The sequence below is a fragment of the Canis lupus genome, chromosome 27 (assembly GCF_048164855.1).
Source record: "Canis lupus baileyi chromosome 27, mCanLup2.hap1, whole genome shotgun sequence".
NCBI classification, from domain to species: domain Eukaryota; kingdom Metazoa; phylum Chordata; class Mammalia; order Carnivora; family Canidae; genus Canis; species Canis lupus.
This window is the reverse complement of record NC_132864.1, coordinates 25,697,545-25,723,741: the sequence shown is the minus strand read 5'-3', so window position 1 is coordinate 25,723,741 and position 26,197 is coordinate 25,697,545. Positions and strand designations below refer to the sequence as shown.

The window sequence follows — 26,197 nt, the reverse complement described above, 5'->3', positions numbered from 1 at the left end:
CTGTCCATGGTGGCTCTTAGAACAAGCAGAACTCTGAGGGTCAGGGACATGGGGTGGGTCAGCGTTGGCCAAGTGGGGCCAGCAGAAAACCAGGTGGGGAGGGAAAGCCTGGGAAACCAGAGGCCCCAGCAGACCTTGTGTGTCTTGCGTGAAGGATGAGAACAGTTCTTTTAGCTCCATAGAGTAGGTGAGGACAGGTGAGACATGGCCCCAGCATGTTGTGAATTTGGTCCCCAGGGTCCCCAGATACAGCTCTTGGAGATAGACTGTGGACAGGTGGCCTTAACCGCTGCCCAGATTCGAGGACCCAATGGGGGCCGTGCCAAGCACCCATGAGTTCTTGGGATTCCTAGGCATGGGTGCTGGTATATGGGATTAGGCTCACCACGGTTCTTCTGGTCTGATTAGACCGTGGCCACTCACCGTCACTCCTTGGGAGCTCTAGACCCTGCACTCATTCCAGAGAGAACAGGAAAGCCAGGTTTAGTTCTCTAACTGCCACCTGCACCAAGCAGGGGACAAGTCTGGTCTGTGGCTCTCAGCCCTCCTTCTGATCCCAGGGGCGGTCTGATCCACAGCAGGTGAGGCAGTAACCTTGGCCTTCCTCCCTCAGGAGTGGTGCTTTCAAGGGAACTTTCTGTCCTGGCCAGAGAAGGCACGCCTGCAGACAAGGGGGAGGAGGCTCAGGCTCACCAGAGTGTAGGTCCAGCGAAATGATAACGGACCGGGGAAGGGACGGACCCGGAAAAGGAGAGGAAACATGGTTGTATCAACTGGATGTGGAGGGACAGGTTAGGGGCAGATTCACACGTCATTGACTTTACTTACAGGTCCCCTAATGTTCTTTTAGAGAGACACATACACAGTATAATTTTTTAGTTTTAGTGTTTTGCTCCTGGATGCTGGGATGTGAGTTCAGGGCAGAGACTGGACCACATGGAGCCCCCTCTTTTCTAAGACCCACACGTATGGCTTCTCAGAGAATCTCCAAAACCACACTTTCAGATGGCAATACCTCTGCCATGTTGCAGAGGCAGGAAACCGAGGCTCAGAGGCGTTCAGTGTCATGCCCAAGGTCACTCAGCAGGAAGCGGCAAAGGAACCTGGGTCTGTCCGGTTTGCAGGCTGATGCCCTTTTGTATATGTTTTCTGGAGTGAGCCTTTATCAAAATCTCGAACATCCCCATGCAAAACTGGCACATCACGGCTGTCTTGTTTATTTCCACGGCCTTCCCAGCCCCTGGGACCCCCCACCCCCAACCACACACACACACACACACACACACACAAAGTAGCTGCAGAAGGAATGGGTGGATCTAGCAGGGGGCCGGGCCCTTCGGGTCTAACCCACTCATCTGCTCCACAGAACCACCCCACCAAGGGTCCGCATGTGCCAGCACCAGGCCCCTCTAGAAAGCTCAGAGCTCTGGGCAGAACCGCCTCCCCCATGTTTAAATAGGATGGTTCTGTTCCTGAAAGGAGTGTTGCAATGTACATTGACCAGAATTTATTTATTTTAAAGATTTTATTTATTTATTCATGAGAGACACACAGAGAGGCAAAGACACAGGCAGAGGGAGAAGCGGGCTCCATGCAGGGAGCCCGATGTGGGGCTCAATCCTGGAACCCCGGGATCACTCAACCACTGAGCCACCCAGATGCCCCAACTAACCAGAATTTAAATAAAAACTCAACACAAACAAAAAATAATAATAAAAATATTATTAGATTTAATTGATTAATTAAACTAGTTCCATCCCTCATCCCACCAGGAAAGGTCCTATTCGTTCTGACAAAACTCCTTTCCCAAGAGGGTCTGAGTTGGCCATTTGCTTATAACAAAGGAGATGCCACCTTGCCTCCCAAGTGGGGTCCTACAGTGCCCCAACATGGAAACTACTCAGGGCGAGGCAGGAGCTGATAAAGTCTCTGTTGGAAGCAGGACTGAGCGAGGACAGCGGGGTGGGTGGGGGTGGCGGGGGCCAGAGTGTGGGGGAAGATCCCAGTGCCACCCTGTTCTTACCTAAACAAGTTATTTTCGGCACATAATAATAACTACCATACTACCTTCCGTTCCCTCTGCCAAGTGTTCTCATTTCCAAATGGACTTAATGAGATCCTTTAGAGGAAGGACCTCTCTGAGCAATTGAAAATGTGTGCAGTAATGAGATGCCAGCAGCGAGTGTCACTTAATGGAAACCAAGTGAACAGAAACAGGTCAGTGGAGGGGGGAGCCATCACTTGCGTGCCTACCATGTGGGCTGAGCACAGCCTCCACCATCCGCCCACTGAGGTCCCGTCTCCACTTGAAAGATAAGAAATGTGGACCTCAGATTTGACTGCCAACCTGGAAAGCACAGCCCAGAGTGCCTGGGTACAAAATCTGGCCTGCCTACCAAAAAGCTGTGTGACCTTGGGCAAGTTGTTGAACCTCTTTGAGCCTCAATCTCCTGGTCTGTACACAGAGATGATTAATAGTAACTACTTCATTTTTTTTAAAAAAGGTTTTATTTATTTATTTATTTATTTATTTATTTATTTATTTATTTATTTATTCACAAGAGACATATGGAGAGAGAAAGAGACATAGACAGAGGGAGAAAAAGGCTCCCTGCAGGGAGCCTGATGCAGGACTCAATCCTGGGATCCTGGAATCACCACCTGAGCCGAAGGTAGACGCTCAACCACTGAGCCACCCAAGTGCCCAGTAGTAACCGCTTCAGAGGGCTTTTGTGAGGAAGAAGTGAGACGCTGCCTGGGCATCGCTCAGCACGTAGTAAGCGCTCAGAGACTCTTCCAAGAGCTGGATTTGAACCAGGCACCTTCCTGCTTCCGAAGCTTAGTCACTTCACTTTCCGTCCTTCACCCCCAAGTCTCCCTTCCTTTGCCCCTCTGCACTCAGCAGTGACTTCACCTCTCACTACACTGCAAGAAATCAAAGCAGTCGGAGGAGAAAGAACTCACCCTCTCTTACCCCCCCATCCAGGACCCCCACCTGCTTCCCCCTCCTACTGCCAGAATGACTGGGGTGCATGCAGCCCAGGCCAGCCCTCCTCTTGTGCACCAAGGCACCACCTCTCACCAACTCCAGGAGATCAGCCCCGCATCCAACTGTCCCTTGTCCCCCTGCGGCCCCCAGGGCCCCCCTCTGCTGGGCCAGCTCCACTGGGAAAGCCTCAACATCACCCATCTTTAAAAGCCAGATGGAGGGACGCCTGGGTGGCTCAGCAGTGGAGCATATGCCTTCGGCTCAGGTCCTGATTCTGGGGTCCTGGGATCGAGTCCCACATCAGGCTCCCTGCATGGAGCCTGCTTCTCCCTCTGCCTATGTCTCTGCCTCTCTGTGTCTTTCATGAATAAATAAATAAAATCTTAAAAAGAAAAAAAAAGCCAGATGGAACTTCTTCAGTCCCATCCCCCTCTCTGCTTGGAAAACTAATGACATCTGAAATGTACAGCAGAACAGAACTCCTGATGCCCGGCCCCAGATCTGCTCCCTCCTCACTCCTGCCTCTTGTCTGTTGCAGCAAAAAGTGCCACCACCCACCCCACTGTCTTGGCCAGGAGCCCGGAACATTCCTCAGTTTCTCTTCTTTCCTCACCACCCGCTCCTCAAAACTACAGCCTGAACCAGATCACTTCTTCCCCACCCCTCCATCCTGCCTCAGCACCAGAGCCAAGCCCCTGTCGCCCCTGGCCTCCCCGCTCTATCTCCTGCCCTTCTAGGTAGGGCACCCCCACACACACAACAGCCTGGATGAGTTATACAATCCTCCGTGTCATCATGTTAGCCCCCACTGAGAGTGTTCCCTCAAGCTCCCCACGGCAATCAGAAAAACCTCCAAATTCTCCACCCTGGCCCTCAAGACCCTCATCTGCTTCCCTCACTTGCTCATTAGTAGGCCAGCATATTGGCCTTACCATTGGTCTCAACCCCTCCAGCCCAGTTCCCGCCTCAGGGCCTTTGCATGTGCTGCTCCCCTGGCCCGAAACTCTCCTCCCCCAGATCCCCACATGATGGCTCCTTCTTTGGGATCCCTGCACAAATACCATGCCCTCCTAGAGCCCTTTCTAGTATCTGTTCCACTATTCTGTGTGATTGTCTTCAGGCATTTATTGGTATTTGCCATTCGTATATACCCACTGTCTCTCCCACTAGAACACACGCTCTGCTAGGGCAGGGACCGTGCTTTTCTTATTCCACAGTAATGCTCAGGGCCGAGAGCAGTATCTAGCACAGAGGAGATGGAGCCTGATGGACACGGGCCTGGGAGGTGCCTGACAAATACTTGCGGGCTAAAGCACGTCAGCCGGCAGACACTCAGTAGCAGGATCCACCTCTCAACCCCTCACTGTACAAAATGCACTTCAAAGCCAAAATTCTGTAACCGAGATACAGCGGTTGAAGGTCTACTGGAGACCACACGTAAGAACACAATCCACTGTATTACCCAGTAGCCATGGCAACTGAAATCTTCAAGTACACTTCTCTCTCGCTTTAACTTTTTATGCAGAGATTTCTAAAGGAAATGTTCAGATTCCTTTCTCTGGTGACATTCCACAGAATACGCATCCTCATTTGGCTCCCAGAGGAAAAAAAATGCAAAATGTCGGATTCCTACGAGATAAACTGGTTTGCAAAGAAAGACGATTTTCATTTTTCTAAAATGAGTCTAATTCTGAGCGCAGAAACCAAATCCTAGCAATAAGGATTACTAGAAGCAGACAAGAGCTGTGTTTGTAATCAGGCACTTTAACCTTCAGGAGTTCACTTAGTCATTCAATAAATATTCACCGAACGCCTACTGTGTGCCAGGTGCGGTGCTGGACTCTGGGGATGCAGCAACTGGATGAGACAGAGGAACATCTTCCTGCCCTCGTGGTCGCTGCGGTCCAAAGGGACAGCCATCCAGTGGAAGAGCATTCCCAGCAAGGAAGGGCAGCAAGTGACAGGGTAGAGGAGAAAGGAGCGAACTGTGGGATCATGTACATCTACGATTTGTTGGCTGTGTGACCCTGGGCAAGTTGCCTTGCCTCTCTGAGCCGGGGATAAAATGGTAGGAACAATATTCTTTGATGGGGGTGCTTCACCGGCCCAGTGAGAGGACAGACAAAATGCCTTGCGTGGTGTCTGGTATACAGCAAGCACTCGGTAACTAGCAATCCCCTTTACCTTACAGAGGAAGAGGAGCCAGCCCCTGGCTGTGTCTCCCATAGGGGCTTGGGAAAGGTTCTCGGGGCGTGAGGTTTTCCCAACAGAATGCCCGTGCTCTAGGGGACAGAGGGACTCTGGAAGACATCCGAGCTTCCACTTTTAGAGCAAACGTGTAGAGGAAGGTAGGGGGAGAGGACACAGGGGTTAGCCACCAGCTGACTTAGTCACCCCGCTACCTGGGTGCCCACCTGGGCGGCCAGAGGCCTGGGAACCGTCCAGGTGCTGAGCCAGGCTGCACAAGCCAAAAATCAAGAGCAGGGGGGATCTTGAAGAGAACCTGCTACTGTGGGCTCCTTGCCAAACTAGCCGTGTGCTTGGTGAGGCTGCGCAGGGCCTTGAAGACTTGAGGAGAAGCACCGAGATCTCTCGGCTGAGAAGGCATTGGTTGCTGAGGGCTCCTGAGCTCGAGAGGCCTGGAGGGTTCCCTGAGTACCAAGAACAGGAGGAGGCCACTGGGCCAGAACCCTCGGAAAGAGCCGCCTGCACTCCCTGGATTCTCATAGCTGGAGAGAAACTCTGACCAGTGATCTGACCCTGGAGCATCAGGTGGGGTGCAGGCATGAGGGCTCAGACCGCACTCATGTTTGAGGGCCGGCCACGCTGTTCTCAGCTTCCAGCCCGAGTCCACACACACACACACACACACACACACACGCACACACGTTCCTTCTGTGCAAACACCTCCCCAGCCCCCTCTCTCCTGGCCCACTTAGAAAATCTCTATTCAAACCTTCAGATGACCCAGCGGGTCCTGCACAAGGCTGGGCACTTGTCCTGCAGACACAACACGCCCAGGGCACCAAGACGCCCACATAAGCACATTCACTGCAGCCTCGCTTACGGGGCGTAAAACTCGAAATGACCCACGTGTCCAACCAGAGGGGACCTGGTTCGCTAAATGACGATGAGAAGACAAATCTAGACCCATCAGACAGAATGAGAGGCCTACTGTGCTCATAGAGAAAGAGCTCGTGTTTACGGGAGAAGGAAATACCACGGTATAAAACACTACCCATAGCAGAGCAAGACCTGATTTGTTTTAAAGACGTGTGTGTGTACATGTGGGAGGATATACAGAAACGTGCACAGGTGCAGGTACAGTCTTCCGTGTGCAGAGCACATCTCTGAAAGGAGACGTCCTGAAAACGGTCACCAGGTTTTGGGGAGCAACAGCAGGCTGGAAGTGACAGGGAGCAATTTTCCTTTAGAATGTAATTTTGCTCTGCTAGAAATGCTCACCGTGCGTGCGTGCGTGCGTGCGTGTGTGTGTATCACTTTCTCGATTAAAAAAACACGACTTCTTTTTTAATGTTTGGACATCACCTGTCTTAAGACTTTTCTCCCCCTACCTAATCTTGCTTGGGTGCGTGGAGGCATTCCAGGTATGGCCTGACTGCCATTTAGGAGGGTGTCCCCCCCCCAACACCTCGGAGGCAGGGAATGTGGGGGCCGTGCCTCTGCGCCCCCTCTGCGAGCCTGGCACCTCGTGGGCTTGAAGAACGAACAACACTGTCAACCCTCGTTTACCCACTCTCATCTCAACAGATTTCCATGTTTACCAAGTTACTGTTTATTAAGCACTGACTACTCGATGCGAGCCAATCTACACCTGGGGTCTCGCTGAATTGAGTCAGTAACCCTCGAGCCTGGCCGGCTGTCACAGATGCTGTCAGTACCACCCACCCAGGTCCCCTGGACTGGCAGGGACACCCACCCCCCTGGTTCTGGGGTGCCGACGGCCACAACAACAGACCTTGGCTAACGGAGGAAGAGCCGCCCAGCTGCCCTAAGGTGGGCCCCGTCTGGAGGTGCTGTTCACCCTCCCAGACTCCTCCAGGGGTCCGGCCGACTCTCAACCCGTCCATCACTAACTCCTGTGCGTGTGAATCCCTGTCTCAGGCTCTGCTGGTCGAGAACCCAGCCTGAGGCACTGCCTCCCGATCTCAACTGGGGTAGGCAGTTCTCTAAACTCAGTTGCTGGGAATCTGCTGAAATCCTATCTCTGCGAGTGCGCCGCCTTGGCACACGGGAGTTTAAAAAAGCAAGAGACATGGAGCCAAGTGGGAATAGGATCCTGGATTTTTAAAATTTTTTAAAGGTTTATTTCACACTTAAAGTCAAGAAGGCACATTTGAACCCTGGTCTCACAGACCCCAAAGCCCCAAAGCCTTGACTGTTCTGTGCTTGATGCTATTGGGCGGTTACCTTGCCCGGCCGTGTCAGAACAAGGTGATCTGCAGGGGCTGGCTCTGTGGTGTAGAACATTCTCCTGGGCTGCCCTTGCCGGGTGCAGCACGAGAATAGAAACTGCTAACACGGGCAGGAAGAGGGGCCTCAGGGAGGTACTGATCCACGGCCAGACGGTGCCGGGGCCCAGAGGGGTGCCTTGGCCCCACTCACGGCCAGCCCGGCATGAAGAAAAGAGGGAAGCAGCTCTCGGGCAGGCTTTCGGGGACTTCCTGTCCACCTGTACAGACTGGAACAACAGGAAAAGTCTGCAGTGGGGCCCGGGGGGCAGGGCAGGGGCCAAATCGAGACGGACGAGGTCCACTCCGCCAGCCTTCCCTTCTCAGCCCTTCTTGGGGACAGGAACTCCTACAAAGGTCAGGGCAGCCCATGAAGCATCTACTAAGCACCTGCTGTATGCTTGGCCCTGTACTAAAACCGGCATAAAGACATGGACAAGATACAGAACTTACCTCCCCTACAAAGTTTCATTTATTCACTCATGCAGTCAGTTAAACATGCATTTATTAAGCACCTATGGTGCACCATGCCTTTATTGAGCACCTACTGTATACACGCTTAGGAACTGGGGAGTTTCGCTTTTCATTCATTCACTCATTCTGCTGAACATTCATCAACAGCGTGAATGGGTGTCAAGTGCTGCATTGTGTGACAAGAACACAAATACGGGGCACAGTCACTGCTCTCAGGCTCATCCACCCATTCATTTCTTCATTTGTGCAATACAGTGAGCCCTTATTGAGCGCCTGCTATGTGTCAGGGGATGTGGGTAGGAGACAACCTTTGCCCTCGACCAGCCAGCTGTTCTTCACTCCTTCATCCCTGATGGGTTCAGCTCACCAAACAAATACCGGGTACCTACTGGATGTTAGACCCTGGAAGGCCCATGAATGAGCCCCAAGGCTGGCCCTGGAGGAAACAGAGAACCCAGTGCTCACACAGGGGTGAGTAAGGGCTTGGTTCCTCCATGGGGCCCACAAGGCCCCACTTGACCATTTCTCAAAAGGTCCAAGAGAGCCAGGCAGCTGGGAAATGTGCAGAGCGCCCTCCTCACAGGGGAGAGGGGGCTATGTGGTCGGGGTTGGGGGAGAACTCAGCACACAGGGAGAGAAACTGCTCAAGATGAGCACCAAAGGCAAGAATGGGTGAGTGGGGAATAGATGAATCAGACACCTAAGTGAGAATTTTCAAGAACTCAAGGAATATTCTAAGTTTAGAGAAGGAAGGGAAAAAGAAACAAGTCAGCCCACAACTTCCGACAGTGGCAAGTCTGCCACCAAACTGCCAACAGCCTTGTTGATTTCCCTGGGTGCCCCCACCCTCACAGGCCAAATGTGTCAGGAAACAACAGGCGTTGACTCCACTCCCTCCTGGGGCTGTGGGAAGGATCCCACAGGTTTATCTGCAGGCACATAGTAAGTGCTCAATAAATGACACCTAGTCACGTTTTCCTTCACTTACAGTTGTGGTGGCTTTGAAACACAGCTGGCAAGTCATTTGGCACTCGTCCCATTGAAAGGTGGGGTCCAGGGGCACCAGGGTGGCTCAGTGGTTGAGCGGCCAGGGCATGATCCTGGGTCCTGGGATCGAGTCTCGCATCGGGCTCCCTGCATGGAGCCTGCTTCTCCCTTCGCCTGTGTCTCTGCCTGTCTCTCTCTCTCTCTCTCTCTCTCTCTCTCTCTCTGTGTGTCTCATGAATAAATAAATAAAATCTTTTAAAAAAAAAAAAGAAAGGTGGGGTCCACCTCCCCTCTCCCTGAATCTACAGGGAAGGTTGAGCACTTCGATCCACAGAGAATAGCAGAGGTGACACTGTCCATCATGAAGGGTGACATGGCAGCTGCCTCGTGGGCCCCAACACCCACTCGGGGCGCCCTGCGCCACCACGCTGTGGGAAAGCCTGGGTTGCAGTGGCCGCGTTTAGGTGCCCACTCAGCGATCCCACAGAAGACTAGCTCCCGAGTCATCACGGGCCCCAGGGCAGGGAGGTGAGAAGCTTCCCGAGGATTCCAGCCCACAGCCATTCAGGGCTCCCAGCTGATCCTCAAGTATCACAGAGCAGCTGTCCCCACCGAGCCCTGCTCGATTTCCCGACCCACCGAATACTTATGCCTAATAAATAGTGGTTGGTTCTCACTCCCATGTTTTGGATTGGTTCCTCAAGACAGCTGATACCTGCCTATCGGAGCCCCTGCCCCGAGGACCTTGCACAGTCTGAGAGGATCCACTAAACCAGGAAGAGTGGGACAGCTTTGCAAACTGTAGAGCTCTGTGCACCCAGGAGCACCCCCCACCCCATCACCACCCACACCAGCATCAGCACTCCAGACGGGCGAGGGCTCTGCTGCTGTCCCGAGCCCACCTGATTTGCTGCCCTGTAACCAAGCCTGCGCCCTCCCCCGTAGCCCGGGAGACTCTGCCAGAGGTGACTGGGGATGGCCTGAACTCATGGGGCAGGTCAGCGCTTTGTTTCCAAGAAGGGACTTAGGTCATCCCTCTGGGAGGAATGAACTGGAAGACAAAGGCTGCTTTCAGGGGCCCAGGCTGCTCTGGGCAAACACAGGCGGTCAGGGGCAGAGCAGCGGGCAGGCCCCCCACCCCCCACTCCTCGCCCTGGGAAGGTGGCCAAGAGGCCACCACGCCGGGGCAGCACCGGGTCTGCAGAGGGCCTTCCCTCCCTGGCTGCGGCTTTTGCAACTTCACCACTTCCCGACTGTGGGGGACCCAACCCCAGCCCCCCCACTGAGAGCCGCCTGTGCTCTTCCGCAGGCCACTTCACCGCTCTGAGACTCAGTCTCCGCATCTGCGAAATGGGGATGATGACAGCATCTCCCTCCCAGGACTGCCCTGAGGACACAACGAGGCCGTGCAAACCGCTCTGCCTGCTGCCTGGCCGCCGGGCCAGAACTGCATATGTTTCCCCCAAATTTGTACGCAGAAGCCCTTGCTAGTCCCAGGACCTCAGAGCGTGATGGTGTTTGGACTCAGGGCTTTTAAAGAGGGGGTTAGGTTAAAATGAAGCCACTTAGGGTGGGCCCCGATCCAACCTGACTGGTATCCTCCGAAGAGATTAGGACACACAGAGATGCCAGGGCGGAGAAAGTGAAGACCACGCGAGGACCCAGGAAGAAGGCAGCCCCTTCGCAAGCAGAGGCCTCCGGGGAATCCAGCCCTGCCGACGCCCGGATCGTGGGCTCCTAGCCTCCAGAACTGAGAGGAAACACACTCCTGCTGTTTAAGCTACCTGGGCTGTGCTATTTTGATATGGGGTTCCCCTGAACACACACACTGGGGTTCCGTGCACCCAGGAGCACCCCCACCCCGTCACCACCCACACCAGCAGCAGCACTCAGCGGAGGGCTCTGCTGCTGTCCCGAGCCCACCTGGTTTGCTGCCCTGTAACCAGGCCTGCCCCTCCCCCGTAGCCCAGGAGACTTCCCACAGGAAGAGGTAAACAAACATCTCCTGTTACTCTATTATACATTTATATTACAACTATAAAATAATAGTATGTTAACATGAATGTGCTTATGTTTCTTTAAAAATTTGCTTAAAATTTTTATTTATTTATTCACAAGAGACACAGAGAGAAAGGCAGACACAGGCAGAGAGAGAAGCAGGCTCCCCGCAGGGAGCCCGATGGGGGACTCGATCCCAGGATCCTGGGATCACGACCTGAGCCAAAGGCAGATGCTCAACCACTGAGCCACCCAGGCGTCCCAAATGTGCTTCTGTTCTATAACTACATGTTTAATACAAAATATTAATACTATAACGTGAAACAGAATACATCTGCAAACAGTTCCCCCCCCGCCCTCACAGTTTCTGCATAAAATAATGGGTTTTCTTAAAATGAAAGCATGATTTTTTTTTTAAACAAGATGTTTTCTGAAACTAATAATTTGGACCAAATTTCTTGACAACCTTCTCATGCTTACGTTACTTCCCCCTTGAAGAAATATTTATGTTGTGTCCTTCAGACTCCAAATACACCCTCAAACATCCCGCCTCTTCCAGAACTGCCAGGCCTCTGCACCTGTGCCGGTCCTGCTGCCCGAATGGCCTTCCCCTCTGGTCCTACTCAGGCTTTAAGACCCAGCTCCGGGCCTGTTGCATAGCAAGTCGGCTTCGAGTCAGGCCAATGATGGCATTTCAGAGGTGAAGGTGGTGGCCCAGAGAGAGGCAGTAACTGGTGCCGGGTCACACAGCTGGGCCAACACCCCAGGATCCTGGCTCCCAGGCTGCCTCCCATGTATCAGTTCTGCCTCAAGCACAGAAACGGTTTATTCATTCAGCTTTTAAGTCCCAAATCCAAGTTCCTTTGCAGCACTGGAAAAGCCCTCTGCCCACCAGTGACAAAAGTCGGTGGCAAAACAGACCTGCATCAAGTTTTTCACTCCTCCATTACGAATGGGCTGAAGCCAGATTTGCTACAAACAAAACAAAACAAAACAAAACAAAAAACAAAAAACAAAAAACCTTGCAGGTGCAACATCTCTCCAAGAACCAACATCCTAGGATTCAGCAAAACTTACCCAAACCCCCCTGGATCATTTACACTCTACACCATACTCCCTTCCCCATACTGGACCCAAATCACCAAGGGCCAGGGGCTGGCCCGGCTCATCAACTTATGGCAATAGCTTCTATGACTCCTCAGGCTGCAGTAGACCGCGGGGTGCAGAGAGTGACCAGGGGCTCCAGGTGAAAAAGCCCTGCCCCAGAAACCGGGTTCTGATGTTCGACCCTCGGACAAGTCAGGTTTCCCTCAGCGTCCGCATCTGTAACATGGAGATAATCCAGGCACCTGCCTCGCTGAAAAGGGTTATACACCCTCAGGTGTGTAAAGGGTACAGCCTTGCACTGGAAAGGCCACTGCTGGGACACCCAGGTGGCTCTGTGGTGGAGCATCTGCCTTTGGCTCAGGTCGTGATCCTGGGGTCCTGGGATTGAGTCCTGCATCAGGCTCCCCGCAGGGAGCCTGATTCTCCCCCTGTCTGCATCTCTGCTTCTCTCTGTGTGCCTCTCATGAATAAATAAATAAAATCTTTTTTAAAAAATTTTAAAAAATAAAATAAAAAGGCCACGACTGCTCAAGGCGATTTGTTAAGACAGGAACGCCCTCTAGCGTCTCAATCTGGAAGTCGCCCTCCCCTGGCGCAGCCGGTTAACTTCCTGCACCTAGCAGGTTCCGTGGTGGGAAGAAATGTAAAAAAAAGGTGCACGCTCCCCTCTGTTTAGTGCCTACTGTGTGCCAAGTGCTCTCCCTACTGGTCCCCGCAATGAGATGCTTACATAATCTCCATCGAGAAAGGGGGGTTTCTCATCCCCAGAAAGAAAACTGAGGCTCAGGGACAGAAGCCACTTGCTCAAGGTCACACAGCAGGAAAGGCCGGATTTAAACCCAGGTCTGTCTGACCCCAAAGCTCCCTTCTTCACTGAACTCCTAGAATCGGGAGATTGTGCACAGTAAAAAAAAAAAAAACTCTAAGGAGAATCCGGTCCTATACTTCATTATACTAATAGAGAAACTGAGGCCCAGAGAGGGCAGGGAATGGCTTTGGGGTCACACAGCAATCACACTTGGGACTCCTGGCCCCCAGAAGTGTTTTGCCCACATGTCCCACCTCCCCCCAGAGTTTCTACTCTGCATTTATCATTCCTTTTGGACGTCAGAGAATTGGCATGTCCCTTCCTGGAGCCCTGGAATGTCTGAAACTCAGCAACGGCTCCTTTGGGACAGCCAGGGCTGCCAGCCTGAAAGCCCTCCATCCGAGAGCAGGGTTCATTTCAGCCGGTCAGCATGAAGCTCCCAAGGGACAGGAGGGTAGTTGAGGCCCACCAAGGACCCAAGAGGGGCCCTGCAAGCCTGAGGAGCCGCCAGCATCAAAGGGTCCTATTTCCATTTAACGCTGAGGATCCTGCAGACTCACGGGGGATGGTGGTCCTGCCTGGAGGGGCCCCCTCTTACAAAGTCTCTGTTCAAATGTCACTTTCTCAGGGTGCCCCTCCACTGGCCCCACACATCAAGTCCTCCTGAGCCTTCTTACTTGCTTACTTCCTTCTTCCCAAGCACACTGTACCCCTGACATGCTATCCATGTTCTTGGGTATCATGCCCATTGTTCATTGCCTGAACCCACTAGAATGTTAATCCCTGAGGCAGGGATCTTTGCCCATCTTGTTCACTGATGTATCCCAGGCACTTAGATCGGGCCTAGCACATGGGTTTAACTGAACTGAATCAAGGGCCTATTAGTCTATACTGGCATCAGTTGCAAACACTCATTCAAGACCTACTATGGGCTGGCTTCGTTTGCATTACCTCATTGAGTCCTTGGGACATCCCACAAGGGACATGCCATCATCATCATTCCTACTCTACGGATGGCAAAACTGACTCTCTGAGAGGTTAAGTCCCACACTCCACTAGTAAGCAGCTCAGCAGGGATCAGAAACCAGAAGAGCCTAACTCCAAGACCCTGTTCTCTGCTCTGCAACTTGGCTTCATGCTCATGGCTCCAGTCAGATGCAAACCTCTCGTGAGGCAGGCTATGGCCCAAGCGCCAGGCCCAACTCAAACAGCACAAAAATAGCCAGTTCTTCTATTTCAGCCACAAACACTGAAAGCCAAACCAAGCCTTCAGGCATTCTGAAGGTGCCAAGATCTAAGATTCAGAAGCTAGTCATAAAAACAACAGGAGCAATGGTGATTGCTGACAGGCTTGTGCCGAGTGCCAGGCACCACATTCAAGATCATGGCCAGCTCATCCTCATGGCATCTCTGACCCCCTGGGTCAGTCGGGTGGTCCATCAGCAACCAGTAGGTGACAGAAGCTGTGCCAGGGGCTGGGTACTCAGCAGTGAACAGGACGGTGGCCCTTCTGCCTGAGGGAGCATGTGCGGTACCTGAGTACATCAGCTTCGATGTCAGACTTCCCAAGTTCAGATCCCAGCTCTGCCCCTTACAGGCTTTTTAGTATCAGGCGGGTCCACTCAACCTCTGGGAATTTGTTTTCTCAGATGTGAAATAACCATAACACCAACCTCCTGGGGTTGTCATGAGGATCATCACAATGCCACCTGTGGGTGAGCCTGGAGGTTAAAGACCCGGACACGTATACACCCTTGTCTCCTGGAGGCGGTGACAGGCTGAGTAGTGCAATCAACAAGTAGCAAGGAAGCCCGAGAAAAGAACAGCCAGTCTAACCACATTTAGACATTTGGACATTTTTCCATTTAAAAAAAAAAATCTGGTCATGGAGTCAAGCATGGGGAGATGAAGCTTACCAACCAACCACAGAGGGAAACAAAGTGGTTTCCCCCATCATTCCATGCAGACCGAGCCATTGAACCACCCACCCTGGCAGGGAGGAAGAGGCAGGCGCAACCAGCAACACAGGGTACCGACCCTGATCTCGGACTGCATGCCACGTGGCATCTTCCAGAAGAAGCTGCCGGAAGTGACCTTGTGGTAACCTCCTTAGCTGTGAGTGACACAGAGGAGAGGTAGGTGGCCAGCCACAAGTCAGCCTCCCAGGCTCACCAGGCCCAGGAAAGTCTGCATGTGTTGGGGGAGGGGGCAGTGCAGGGTGTCTCTGCCATTATATCAGAGGTGTCTCCACCCTCCAAAAAAAGAACATCTGAAAACAGAGCACCCATTCAAAGTCCAGCCTTGTGCCAAGGATACCAATGCTCCTTATCTCGGTGAATCCTCAGCACAGCCCTGCAAGGTGGGCTGAGCTACCTTGGGAAACTGAGGCCCAGAGCAGTAATGGGACTTGCCTCCGGCATGGCCCAATGCAACATTCTTCTCTCATCTTCCACCTTGCAAAGCTTGGTGGATAAAGAGCTTTCCTGTAGGCTGGCAAGTCACCTCAATCCTGTGGGCCTCAGTTTCACCATCTGAGAAATCAGAAGAATGAGCTCCAGGAAGTAGCTGAAGTGACATACAAGGGAGACCTGGGCTCAGTCAGATTCAGGCTCTGACAATTCCTAGCTGGGGAACCTTGCATGAGTTCCTAAACCTCTCTGGGCCCCAGTTTCCCTAGCTGCAAAACAAGGGTGATCGTGAAATCTATCCAGGGGGTTCTCATGAGGATGGGATGAGACATCCTTGGAAGGCACTAAGCCCAGGATATTATAAGTGTTCGGTAGGCACAGTGCTGGGGCTGGTGGCCGTTATTAATTATCATTGGTAATTATTATTATTATTATTATTATTATTGCACCCACTGCCACTACTGTTGTCAATGACAACCTCAAGCAACCAGTCTGATGCCAATGCCCCCAAAAGGCCACCAGCCTTGGGACTGTTTGGCTGGGTTATCCCAGGAGATTAAGTAACTCAAAACAGTCATGGCAGCTCAGCTGCCAGCTACAGTTACTAATGATGTGAAATAGAAACAGTCTCCATCCACTGCGTCACAGCTGATGCTGGCTGGTGAAGGGGCCTGACCATGGGGGTGGGCTGTTCCTTCCCCAAGAAAGAACGGCAGGTATGTGGCTGGCGGACTCGGGCCACTGACAGGAAGCCACCGACATCCCACCCACAAATGACAAGTCTGCAGAAACCTAGAGCAGCCCATGCTTGGTCCCTAAGAGGCTGACTTACAAAATAACCTGAAAAGTAGATAAAGATTTAAGGCTGAGAGTGCACTTGTCGTGATGAGCGCAGGGTGATGCCCAGAAGTGCCGAATCACCTGGAACTGATACCACACTGTATGTCAACTAGCTGGCATTTAAATAAAACTTGAAAAAACTGAATTTTTTTTTTGGTTGAAATGTGTTTAACTTGTGCTGTCCACACTGGACACTGCATAGAACAGGTGTCAGCCCCCGGAGAGCACCCCCGCCTCCCCCACACAAAGGAGGAAAGGGAATGAATATTCAAAGCCGGGGAAGGGAGATGAGAGCTGTGTACAAGACCTCGGACTAGTCGGAGGAGGTGAGAAGGGCTCCCCCACTTCTTTCACTCACAAACTCAAGCGGGGGGGGGGGGGCAGAAAAAAAACTGATTTAAAGCTGAGAACGACCAAGTGATGCACAAGGCGAGTGCCTGGGAGCGCATCCTGTCCACCTATGGGAGAAGACCTAATACATCGAGGCTGGTGACAAGCGCCAATACTAAGCAGCCATTAAACATCATGTCTACAAAGTGTTTTTAAGGGATGTGGCCAAGTGTTCGTGTTATCAGTGGGCACGTCCAAAGATGTGGACAGCCAGTACTCAGTGGACCAACCTGTAGTCCCCCCTGCCCCACTGTGGGTGAAATTCTTTTTTTTTTAAGATTTTATTTATTTATTCATGAGAGAGACACGGGGGGGGGGGCAGAGACACAGGCAGAGGGAGAAGCAGGCTCCATGCAGAAGCCTGATGTGGGACTCAATCCCAGGACCCCAGGATCATGCCCTGGGCCAAAGGCAGGCGCTAAACCGCTGAGCCACCCAGGGACCCCCTATGGGCAAAATATAAGCAGGGTTTTCTCACTCTGTAATGGGGTTTGGGGGGTGGGCGGCCAGCCCAGGCATGCCAGGATGGTTGTCAGCAGCACCCCTGGCCTCTACCCACCAGATGCCAGTAGCATTCCCCCCCTCCCCTGGGTTGTGACAGTCAAAGAATGCCATCAGGTATTGTCAAGTGTTCCTTGAAGGTCAAAATTGCCCCTGGATGGGAACTACTGAAGGAAAGTTAATCATTTCTCTAAGAGTATTGCACCAAGAGGTGCCTGGATGGCTCAGTCAGTTAAGCGTGTGCCTTCAGCTCAGGTCATGATCTCAGGGTCCTGGGATTGAGCCCTGCGACAGGTTCTGTGCTCAGCAAGGCGTTGGCTTGAAGATTGTCTCTCCCTTTCTTCCTCCCCTTGCACTCTCTCTAAAATAACAAATAAAACCTTTTTTTAAAAAAAAAAAACATAGGATAATGGGACAATGAATGAGAAGGAGTAGGAATCTGTAGCAGAGGTAGGGAGAGACATCCTCCCCCCTGCCCACCACCACTCCGGGCCCTGTGCAATAGGCAGTGGTCAGCTGGTCATCCTCAGTCCGACAGTAGGTTTCCAGGACAGAGGAAGAGCTAACATTTGCTGAGGAGCAGTTTCTAGGCTTCAGAAATAAGCTAGAGGTTTCACAGGAATGTCCCAACAAAGCAAATGAGGAAGATGGCATTTCCCCACTTCACAGATGAGGAAGCTGAGGTCCGGTGAGGTGAAGCAGCCTGCGCAATGCTACGGGGCTCTGTTACAATCCAGATCTGAAGCCTGAGGATTTTCCATGTTCCCAATCTTTCTCAGAAGCTCAACAAGCAAGAGCTTCTAGCTTAAATTTCCAGAGAGAGGGCTAATCCCGTTATACGTGCACCAGGCTGTCTTCAGCGAAGCAGAAGATGGAGAGATTGCAGGTAAGTGCAAAGCCAGCAGTGAGAACACACGGTACCTCCATATTGCACTACCTGGCCACCCGCAGGAGGCAGGTGACCGACTGGAAATCTCTGGGCTTCACACCTCAGAAGACCTTCTAAACCACCTCACCCCATACCCCTGCATGGTTCTGATGGGTATACTAAGGCTTGTAGAAGCAGAGACTCGCCCAAGGTGACACAGAGAGATGGGGGCAAAGCCAGGTAGGGAGCTGTGTCTCTGTCCACCTGATGCTGACAGCATCCCATCTCCCGCCAGCCAGGGTGAGCTCACACTGGTTCCTGGGACGGGTCTTGAGCGTGCCAGTGGCTCTGGCCCTCTGTCCCGCCCACCCCAGCCCTCTGCACAGGCTGTGCCCTCTGCCCGGCACACCTTCCCCCTGCCCTACCCTAGCGTCACCTGCCAGCTCCGGCATATCCCCCAGCACAGCCTCCCGGGAAGCTGAGACCGAGTCATCTGGGAAGCTGAGGCCGAGTCGTCCACAGCTCTGTGTGCCACCTCCCCCTAACACACATGTGGCCTTTGTCCCAATTTCTTATGCACGGCCTGTGTCCCCCCAAGGTTCTCATTCACCCCTGCACACTGAGTATCTGATCCTAGCTCCCAACTGCTGCTGGGAAGTGTGTGTTAAGTGCCTGCTGATGTGGCCAGCTCCCACACGGAGCTCCAAGTTCCCAGGGATGATGGGTCGTATCTTGGTCATCTCTGTGTTTCTGATTCTGACACCAATTCCAACATGTTTGTTTGTTTGTTTTCCCCCAACACCCACAAGCAGTTCTCTGACACCAGCTGGGTGTCCTACAATTTCAACTCAATTCTGACACTGTCAGCCTGGAGGCAGCAGCAGATCCCATGGGCTAAGGGCGCGGTCCCGCAAGCTTGCCCCCTCATTTCAGATGCCAATCGCAAGTCTCGGCTGTCACCTGTGCTTTCGACCAACCTGCAGCCTGCTACGGTTCATATCAGGCTGGGGGTGGGGTGGGGGCAGGGTTCCCACCACCTCCTCCTTGAGTTTGATTAATTTGCTAGAGCAGCTCACAGGACTTGGAAATATCTTACTTACCAGTTCATTATAAAAGGGTGGAACTAGTGAACAGTCGGATGGAAGAGATGCACAAGGCAGGGTTTGGGGAGAGGGTGTGGAACCCCCGGGTCCTTGGAGCAAGCTCATACCTCTCTACGAATCTCCATGTGTCCGCCAACCCAGAAGCCCCTGCTGTCCTTTTGGGTTGTTGTGTGTTTGTTTGTTTGTGTTTTGAGACTTCATTACGCAGGCACGATTGATTAAACCATTGGCCATTGGGATTCATTCAACTTCCAACCCCCTCCCTGGGGGTCATGGGTGGGACTGAAAGTCCCAATCACCCCCCACCCCCGAAATCTGGCAATTCCCCCAATTACCCTGGCAATCTCCCTCAATTCCCCTGGCAACCAGCCCCCATCCTTAGGTGGGGTCCAAAAAGTCAGCTCATTACCATAATATCAAGACACTTTTATTGCTCCTTATCACTTAGAAAATTCCAGAGTTTTAGGAACTTAGTGCCAGAGACGGGAAGGAAGACCAAATATGCATTTCTTACCATAAACCACATTATTGCAGCCTCCCTCACAGCAAAGCCAGAGCCTGACACACACCTGGACACAATAAGGTCGTCAAGAGCCGGCGGATGAGAGAAATCAAAGACCCAAATAAATGATCATGGGTGACTTGTTTTCTACCTTCATTTATATGCTTTTCAGGATTTTCCAAATTTTCTACCGTGTCCCCATGTTATTTTTATAATTTAAAAAAGCTAAGACACGTCAATAAATGTCGCCTTGCATTTAAAATGTGACAATATTCAAACATCAGGGATCACAGGATGCGGACTGGGAGGGTCTCCTGTTTTTCAGCTGCTCCCTGGGGCGCTGGGGAGGGAGCACAGACGCTGGGGGAGAGACCAGGATAGAACAGTGTTTCCTAAAGTTGTATTTTTAGGAGCTCCGGAAAATTCCCTGGGTGAGAAGGCATCTGAAATATTTGCAAACGTTCAGTGGGGGGATAAATAAAATTTCCCAAGTCTTTGCCTTCTGGGCGTCCTCAACCCGGTGGAAAAATGTTCTGGAAAACTCCAAGCCCCATTCAGGACAGTTCTCCGCCAAGCACCTCTGTTCAGGGAGCCCTGATGAATGTCACCTAACCCACCATCGCCTCCCGCCCACCCCATAGTTTCATAGATGAGGAAAGAGAGGCCCAGAGAGGGCAAGCAACTTCCCGGGACACGCAAAACACATCAGTCTCAGAATGAGAACAAGATCTGAAAAAGCACTCTGTACCCCACAAAGCGCTTCCTTGTGCGTGGGTTCCCAGACTGGCATTTCACCAGGAGAAGTTGTGGGGTTTTTTTTTCTCTGTTATAAAAGAGGCGAGAACGCAATGCAAGGATCCTAACTTCTTTTGCTAAGTTCATTGAAAGGGAAATGAAATCTATTCTTTTCATCTCCTAAAAGACAGGATGTTTTCACACACAAAGGCAAGAGGGATATAATTTCAGAATAGAGACTCGCCCTTTAAATCAAAGAAATGTCACTTTCAGAAAACCTCACTAGAGGGTGGCCCTGTTTTTCTTGTTTTTCTCGAGGACTGGGAAAACTTGTGACCGGCTCCCGGGAAGCAGTGATCACTACAGTCTGGACTCTGCTCTTCTCTCTTTGCTCTGCCTCCCAAACCAAACGGCCCCCCCTTTCCCCAACACTCCCTCCACCTTGAAACCACCACCGTTTCTCAAGAAAACAGAGACGCTGCTTGCCAGACAGAACCCAAAAGCCAACTTGGCATGAGGCAAAGAAAAAGAAAGTACAAGTCCAGGCGGCCACACTCACCCAGAGGTACCGTAGGAGCTTCAGCAAGCTGGGGCAGTAATAATACTCCATTTCAGGTGCCCTGGGGTTCTGCTGCCGGCACTGTGCACACTTCCAGCTTTTCTCTGGATGGGGAAGGCTCTTCCCGCTTGGCTGCTCACGCCGGAGTCAAGTTCAAGGCGGTATGAATCATTCAGAGGCCGGCTGGCAGCCAGGGGACCAGCCAGACGCCCTGCTAATGGCCACGGTCACCTCTGGGGTGGGGATGTCACTGCTCAGGTCCCGTGAGCCTTGCCTGGAACATCTCAGAAGGCTGGTCCAGGGGGGCGGGTCCGGGGGCGGCTCCTCCCAAACCCAGCTGAGTTGTCAGGACCCTTGGGCTCTCCCCACCTCCGGATGCTCTGGGCATGGAGGGTGTCTCAGCGGTGTGGCAGGAAGAGCCCGTCAGTGAGTGTGTGCATGCACTTCTGTGTATGTGTGTGGGTCTCAGTGTGTGAACGTGTGAGTACAAGCGTGTGTGGTTCCTCCCCTGACCACACACTGAGAGGGAGCTCCCCCATCCAACTCCTCACAACTGAAGGGAAACAAATCAACTCAGATGGATCCCATCAGTTCGCACAGCCCCTCCTGGCTCCGATCAAGTTCCTTCTGGCTCAGCTAAGTGTCTAGCCCTGGAAGGAGGGTCTGGTTGTCCCCATTTTGCAGAGGGGAAAAACTGCAGCCCAGAGAAGGCTGGGGACTTGGTCACAGTTACACAGCAAGTTGGAAACTGAGCCAAATCTGGAACCTGGGGCTCCCCAAGACAAGTTCTGGGTTCTGTCCACGCCTGCAGGTGGTGGGGCTGCTGAAGAAGGGAGAGACAGGCTCCCAGAGTCACCACCACCTGCCAGCTGCATGATGGAGGGACTGGGAGAAGCATCCATTCTCAGAGATTAAGAATGCAAATTACACCTACGTCTAAGGACAGCCCCCCTCCCCCCCCCAGGTGACCTTTCTTGGATGTTTCCATCGAAAGAGACTGATCTTGGCAAGTCCCTGTACCTCCCTGAGCCTCGGTTAACCTTTCTGTAAAATGGGATGGATTATCTCTGCATTTCAGGGTTTTGCAAATTCAGTGAAGTATAATAATACTGAAATATAATACTGAATATAAATAATACTGAAATATCCAGTTTCATTCCCGCGGCACTTCCATGGGGGAGGCGTTATCATCTCCACCAGTCAGATGAGTAAAGAGAGACTCCAAGAGGCAAAGGGAGTTGCGGCAGGTGAGTGGCTACCAAGGCCCAGGGCCTCTTGCTCAAGACCACCTCCCGGCTTAGGTCCGCACCAGAGACCAGGGCACAGGGAGCGAGCCACCCCAGAGCCAGAGCCACGCCTGAGGCAGGCCTGCTCCCTCCCTCCAGGAAGAGGGAGGGTTCTCGGCAGAGGGGTTGGCTCAGAGCCGGGCTCCCACCCTCCAGACCCCTGGGCCCATCTGCACTGCACACCAGCCCCACAAGCCGCTGCCGGGCTGAGCAGCTGACAGGAAACCCACTTGAACACCACGGGGAGAGCTGAGCTCAGCAGCAGAGGAAACCATGGGGTGAACTTCAAAGCTCTTCAAAGGCAGGCCTATGGCTTCATCACTTCTTGGCACCCCACATCCAGCAGGCAATGGGTCCCAGCTGCTCACTGCCCACCTGACGGTTGGGGGCTGGGCCCAGCTGAGGATCCAGCTGAAGGTACAGCCAGTGTCCCCATTCACTGCCTGACCGGCTGACGGTGCAGCCAGAAAGCCGGGCCCTGCCAGCTGACTACTGCCTGATGGTAGAGTCAGAGGGTCGGTCCAGCTGATGGCACAGCCAGAGAGCCGAGTCCTGAAGGCACAAGCAGAGGATGCGGCCTCACTCGCTGGCTAATGGTCCAGTGGGGGACTGGCCCCCGCTGGCTGGCTGTGTGGCCAGGGTGTGTGTAGTGTGCTGGCTGAACAACGGTAACGCCTGAGTAACAGAAGCGCAGGATGGGTGCCCTGGCCGACTAACTATCCCCCACCGCCGTGCCTCCGTGAGTGGAGGCTGCTGAGGGCCAGCTCTTCACACCAGGTCTCCCACCAGCCTGACAAGGAAGAGGATCCAGAGAGGAGTGGGGGGCAAAGGGGAGGGGAATGACAGAGACGGAAGAGGGGGCACATGGTCCCCAAGCACAAAGCCTCGCTGGTGAAGAAGAGCCCGGATGGAGAGGCACCGGCAGGGAAAGGGAGGAACCCAAAGAAAGTCGGAGAAGGCGAGGAGACAGATGGCGGGAGAGACAGGGACAAAGAGAACAGAGCACAGTTGGGGAGAGAGCAGGGCAGGGGTGGGGATGGAGACAGGGTGGGAAGAATAAACAAAGAAGGGAAAATATCAGACTCGGCAAGTCCAAGATGCACACGGAGCAGACCCAAGACCAGGGAGGTGGGGGTGGGCAGGCACAAAAGCTGGAATCCCCCAAATCCCAGCTGGCCCAGCCCGGGGATGGTCACAGTCACAGTCACCAGGGCATGCCCCCAAGAGCAGCACCCCCCACTCCAGGCCAGAAATAACGTCTACTTAGTCTGGGTCAGTCCCTAGTATGGGACCTGTCTCCACCTGGCAGGGGTGCGACCTGCATGCAGGTGACAAAGGCACCCCCGCTGCCCACACACATACCTTGAACTCCCATCTCTCCCACTGAAGGCCCCTGCCTGCCTTTCACCACCAGACTCCTCTCTGGCCCCTCCCCTACCCAGCGAGCCATGCACCCACGGGGCCTTTGCTCAGGCCGTTCCTCAGTCTTCCTCCCTGCAGCGGGTTGAATGGTGGACCCCAAAAGATATGCCCACCCAGAACCTGTCAATGTGACCTTCTTTAGGAACAGGGCTTTGCAGATGTAATCAAGTTAAAGATCTTGGGATGAGGTCATCCTGGATGACCCAGGTAAGCCCTTAAATCTAATTAGTATCCCTGTAAGAAACAGAAGATGCAACCACACGGAAGAGACACAGACTGGGGCCAGGTAGCCACAAGCCATAGAGGGCCTGGAGCCACCAAAAGCTGGAGGAGGCCAGGAGGGAGCCTCCCTTATAATCTTTGGAGGGAGCCTGGCCGGGCAGACGCCTTGATTTCAGATTTCTGGCCTCCAGAGCTTCAAAAGAGAGAGTATGTATTGTTTTTGAGGCACCAAGGATGTGGTGGCTCCTTACAGCAGTCCTAGAAAGTGAAGACACCCCTCTCCTCTTCGCCTGGTTCTCTCCTGCTCCAGCTGAGCTCTCTACCCTCAGATTAACCATCCGGCCCCTCTGGATGCAGGGGTCCCAGAGCGCCTCTTTCAGCAGAACCTGCTGCTTCTCTCTGCCTCTCCTTCAATCCCTCAAGCCCAAGGGCCCTCCCTGGGCCACCTGTCTCCCCATGAACCAGTGTAACACCTGGCCACAGCGGGTCCTGGTGCAACTCTTTTTCTTTTTTTTTAAGGTTTTATTTATTTGAGAGAGAGAGAGAGAGAGAGAGAGAGAGCATAAACAGGGGAGGGGCAGAGGGAGAGGGAGAAGCAGGCTCCCCACTGAGCAAGGAGCCTGGTGCAGGACTCGATCCCAGGACCCCAGGATCATGACCTGAACCAAAGGCAGACGCTTAACCGACTGAGCCACCCAGGTGTCCTCTGGGGCAATCTTCTTAATGTCATTCATTCATTCAAACAGAGACTGAATGTATAACTATGTAGCCCTCCTGAGAGATCAGAGCTTAGCAGAAACCTCCCCAAAGAGATGGGTGGTCGCGAAAATTGCCATCCGCATTTGCGAAGGGAGATGAAAACTGGCCGCCCCCCAGGCATGATTTTGTTTGGGTGTTGGGTGATTTTGGTGGAGGGAGGAAGACAGACACGCTAGGTTGTTGTATTTGAATACAGGTGCCAGCATGTAAGCCTCGGAAGAAGTGCGTGTAGTGATGCAGATCTCCAGCTCCTCTAGAAATATGGGACCACCTAGCCCATCGGCCTGCATTCCCACGGGGACAAAGCAGAACTGCATGGTGCGGCCTGGGGACCAGATCCACCACATTCCTCCTGGTCCCCACAACCCAGGTGTGGACCATGTCCCGGCCCTGACACACCCCTCAACTGACCACCCTGAAGGAACACTGCCCGCTCATCCCTCACACGCTCCCTCTGCACCTACTGTGTCCAGGCCTGTGCCACTGGCACGGCCCCCACCTGAGACACCAGAGGGGCCTGCTTGCCCCCCAAGCCTGCTGCTGTCCATGCAGTGTGCCTCACTTCTTGGCTCGGCCTTCAATGCCCTTAGCCATACAGCCTCCATGTACTGTCCCAGCCAAACCCATTCCTGAAGTATGGGGGGACCCTCCGCCTCCCAGCCTTTGCTCAGACAGGGTCTACGCTCAGAAATGCCATTTCCATCTGGGGAAATCTGACCATCTTTCGGGCCCAAGGCAAACAAACGGCATGTTTCCAGGAAGCCCTCCACGGAAGCATGACTCACTGAGCCCCCTCTCTGAGTATGTTAGGGTGCTCAGTGTGATGAGAGCCTGTCTCCTCCACGAGGCTGTGTGCTCTCCACAGGCAGGGCCTGGCACACAGCCCAGCACTTAGCAGGTGCTCTGTAACCATATCCCAAAGGGCTGAATATTCCCACTTCTCCCAGAGCTTAGCCTCGCTGACAAGGAAATGACGCTTGCATCTGTGTACCCATCACCCACCGAGGGCAGACCTACTGTGTGCACAGCACCCTGTCCGCCACCGAAAGGGATCCACGGAAGCCATACACATGGCCCTGTCCTCCAGAAGCTGACAGCCTCCTACAGACTCAGGGCACAGACAGAGCAGGAGGCTGTCGGAGGGGGAAATGGAGAGCCAGGGAGGGGACAGCAGGTCTCAGAGAGGCAGCCCGGGGGCTGGGGAACAAGTCTGGGCTCAAGTCCTCATCCCAGTGCTAGCTAGCTGCGTGATACTGGGCTGGCTAAGCCCTGTGTGCCCCGGCTCCCTAGCGTAAATTGGAGGGGGGATGCCGGTGCCTGCCCCACAGGGACACTGGGGAGAGGAAACAAGTAATCTGTGGAACCTGCTCAGAGCCGGGGGTGGGGGGCTCTCAGGCTGTGATTGGATAGTGGCACTCTGCCTTCAGCACCCTGGCTAGCAGGGAACAAGCAGGAGCCCAAGCTGGGGGTCACCCCGCCAACTTGGGGGGGTTATCTGCCCTCTTCCCCAAAAGGCACCTCTGAGCCCATCCGGCCAGGGCAGAGCCAACCCACAGGGCGTCACCATCTGCAGGATGTTGGAAATCACTGAACATGCACAACTGGGAGGCGGTGGGGGGAGGGAGGTGGAAAATAGGACATTCTTCACCCCTTTGCGAGTGCCCAGCCTGACTGGCTGTTGCCTGGCAGGCCCCAGAGGGCTCCGTCCACCTGCGGAGGGGCAGTGAGGGTGGGGGAGGCAGGGAAGAGGCCGTGGACCAGAAGGAG

At 53.4% G+C, this 26,197-nt stretch overlaps 1 protein-coding gene across 8 annotated transcripts in view; it reads right to left on the bottom strand.

Annotated features, from left to right (window-relative positions):
* Positions 1-26,197, bottom strand: part of KIAA1671 (KIAA1671 ortholog) — a 202,133-nt gene that overhangs the window by 82,520 nt on the left and 93,416 nt on the right. Inside the window, exon 1 of one of the 8 annotated variants that reach the window (XM_072802999.1) lies at positions 20,742-21,134. The exons of the other annotated variants lie outside the window; for them this stretch is intronic. Within the exon in view, the coding sequence (XP_072659100.1) occupies positions 20,742-20,792 (51 nt within the window). The 5' untranslated portion in view covers positions 20,793-21,134. Of the gene's footprint in view, positions 1-20,741; positions 21,135-26,197 lie in introns of those variants that run through there. 8 annotated transcript variants of the gene reach the window in all.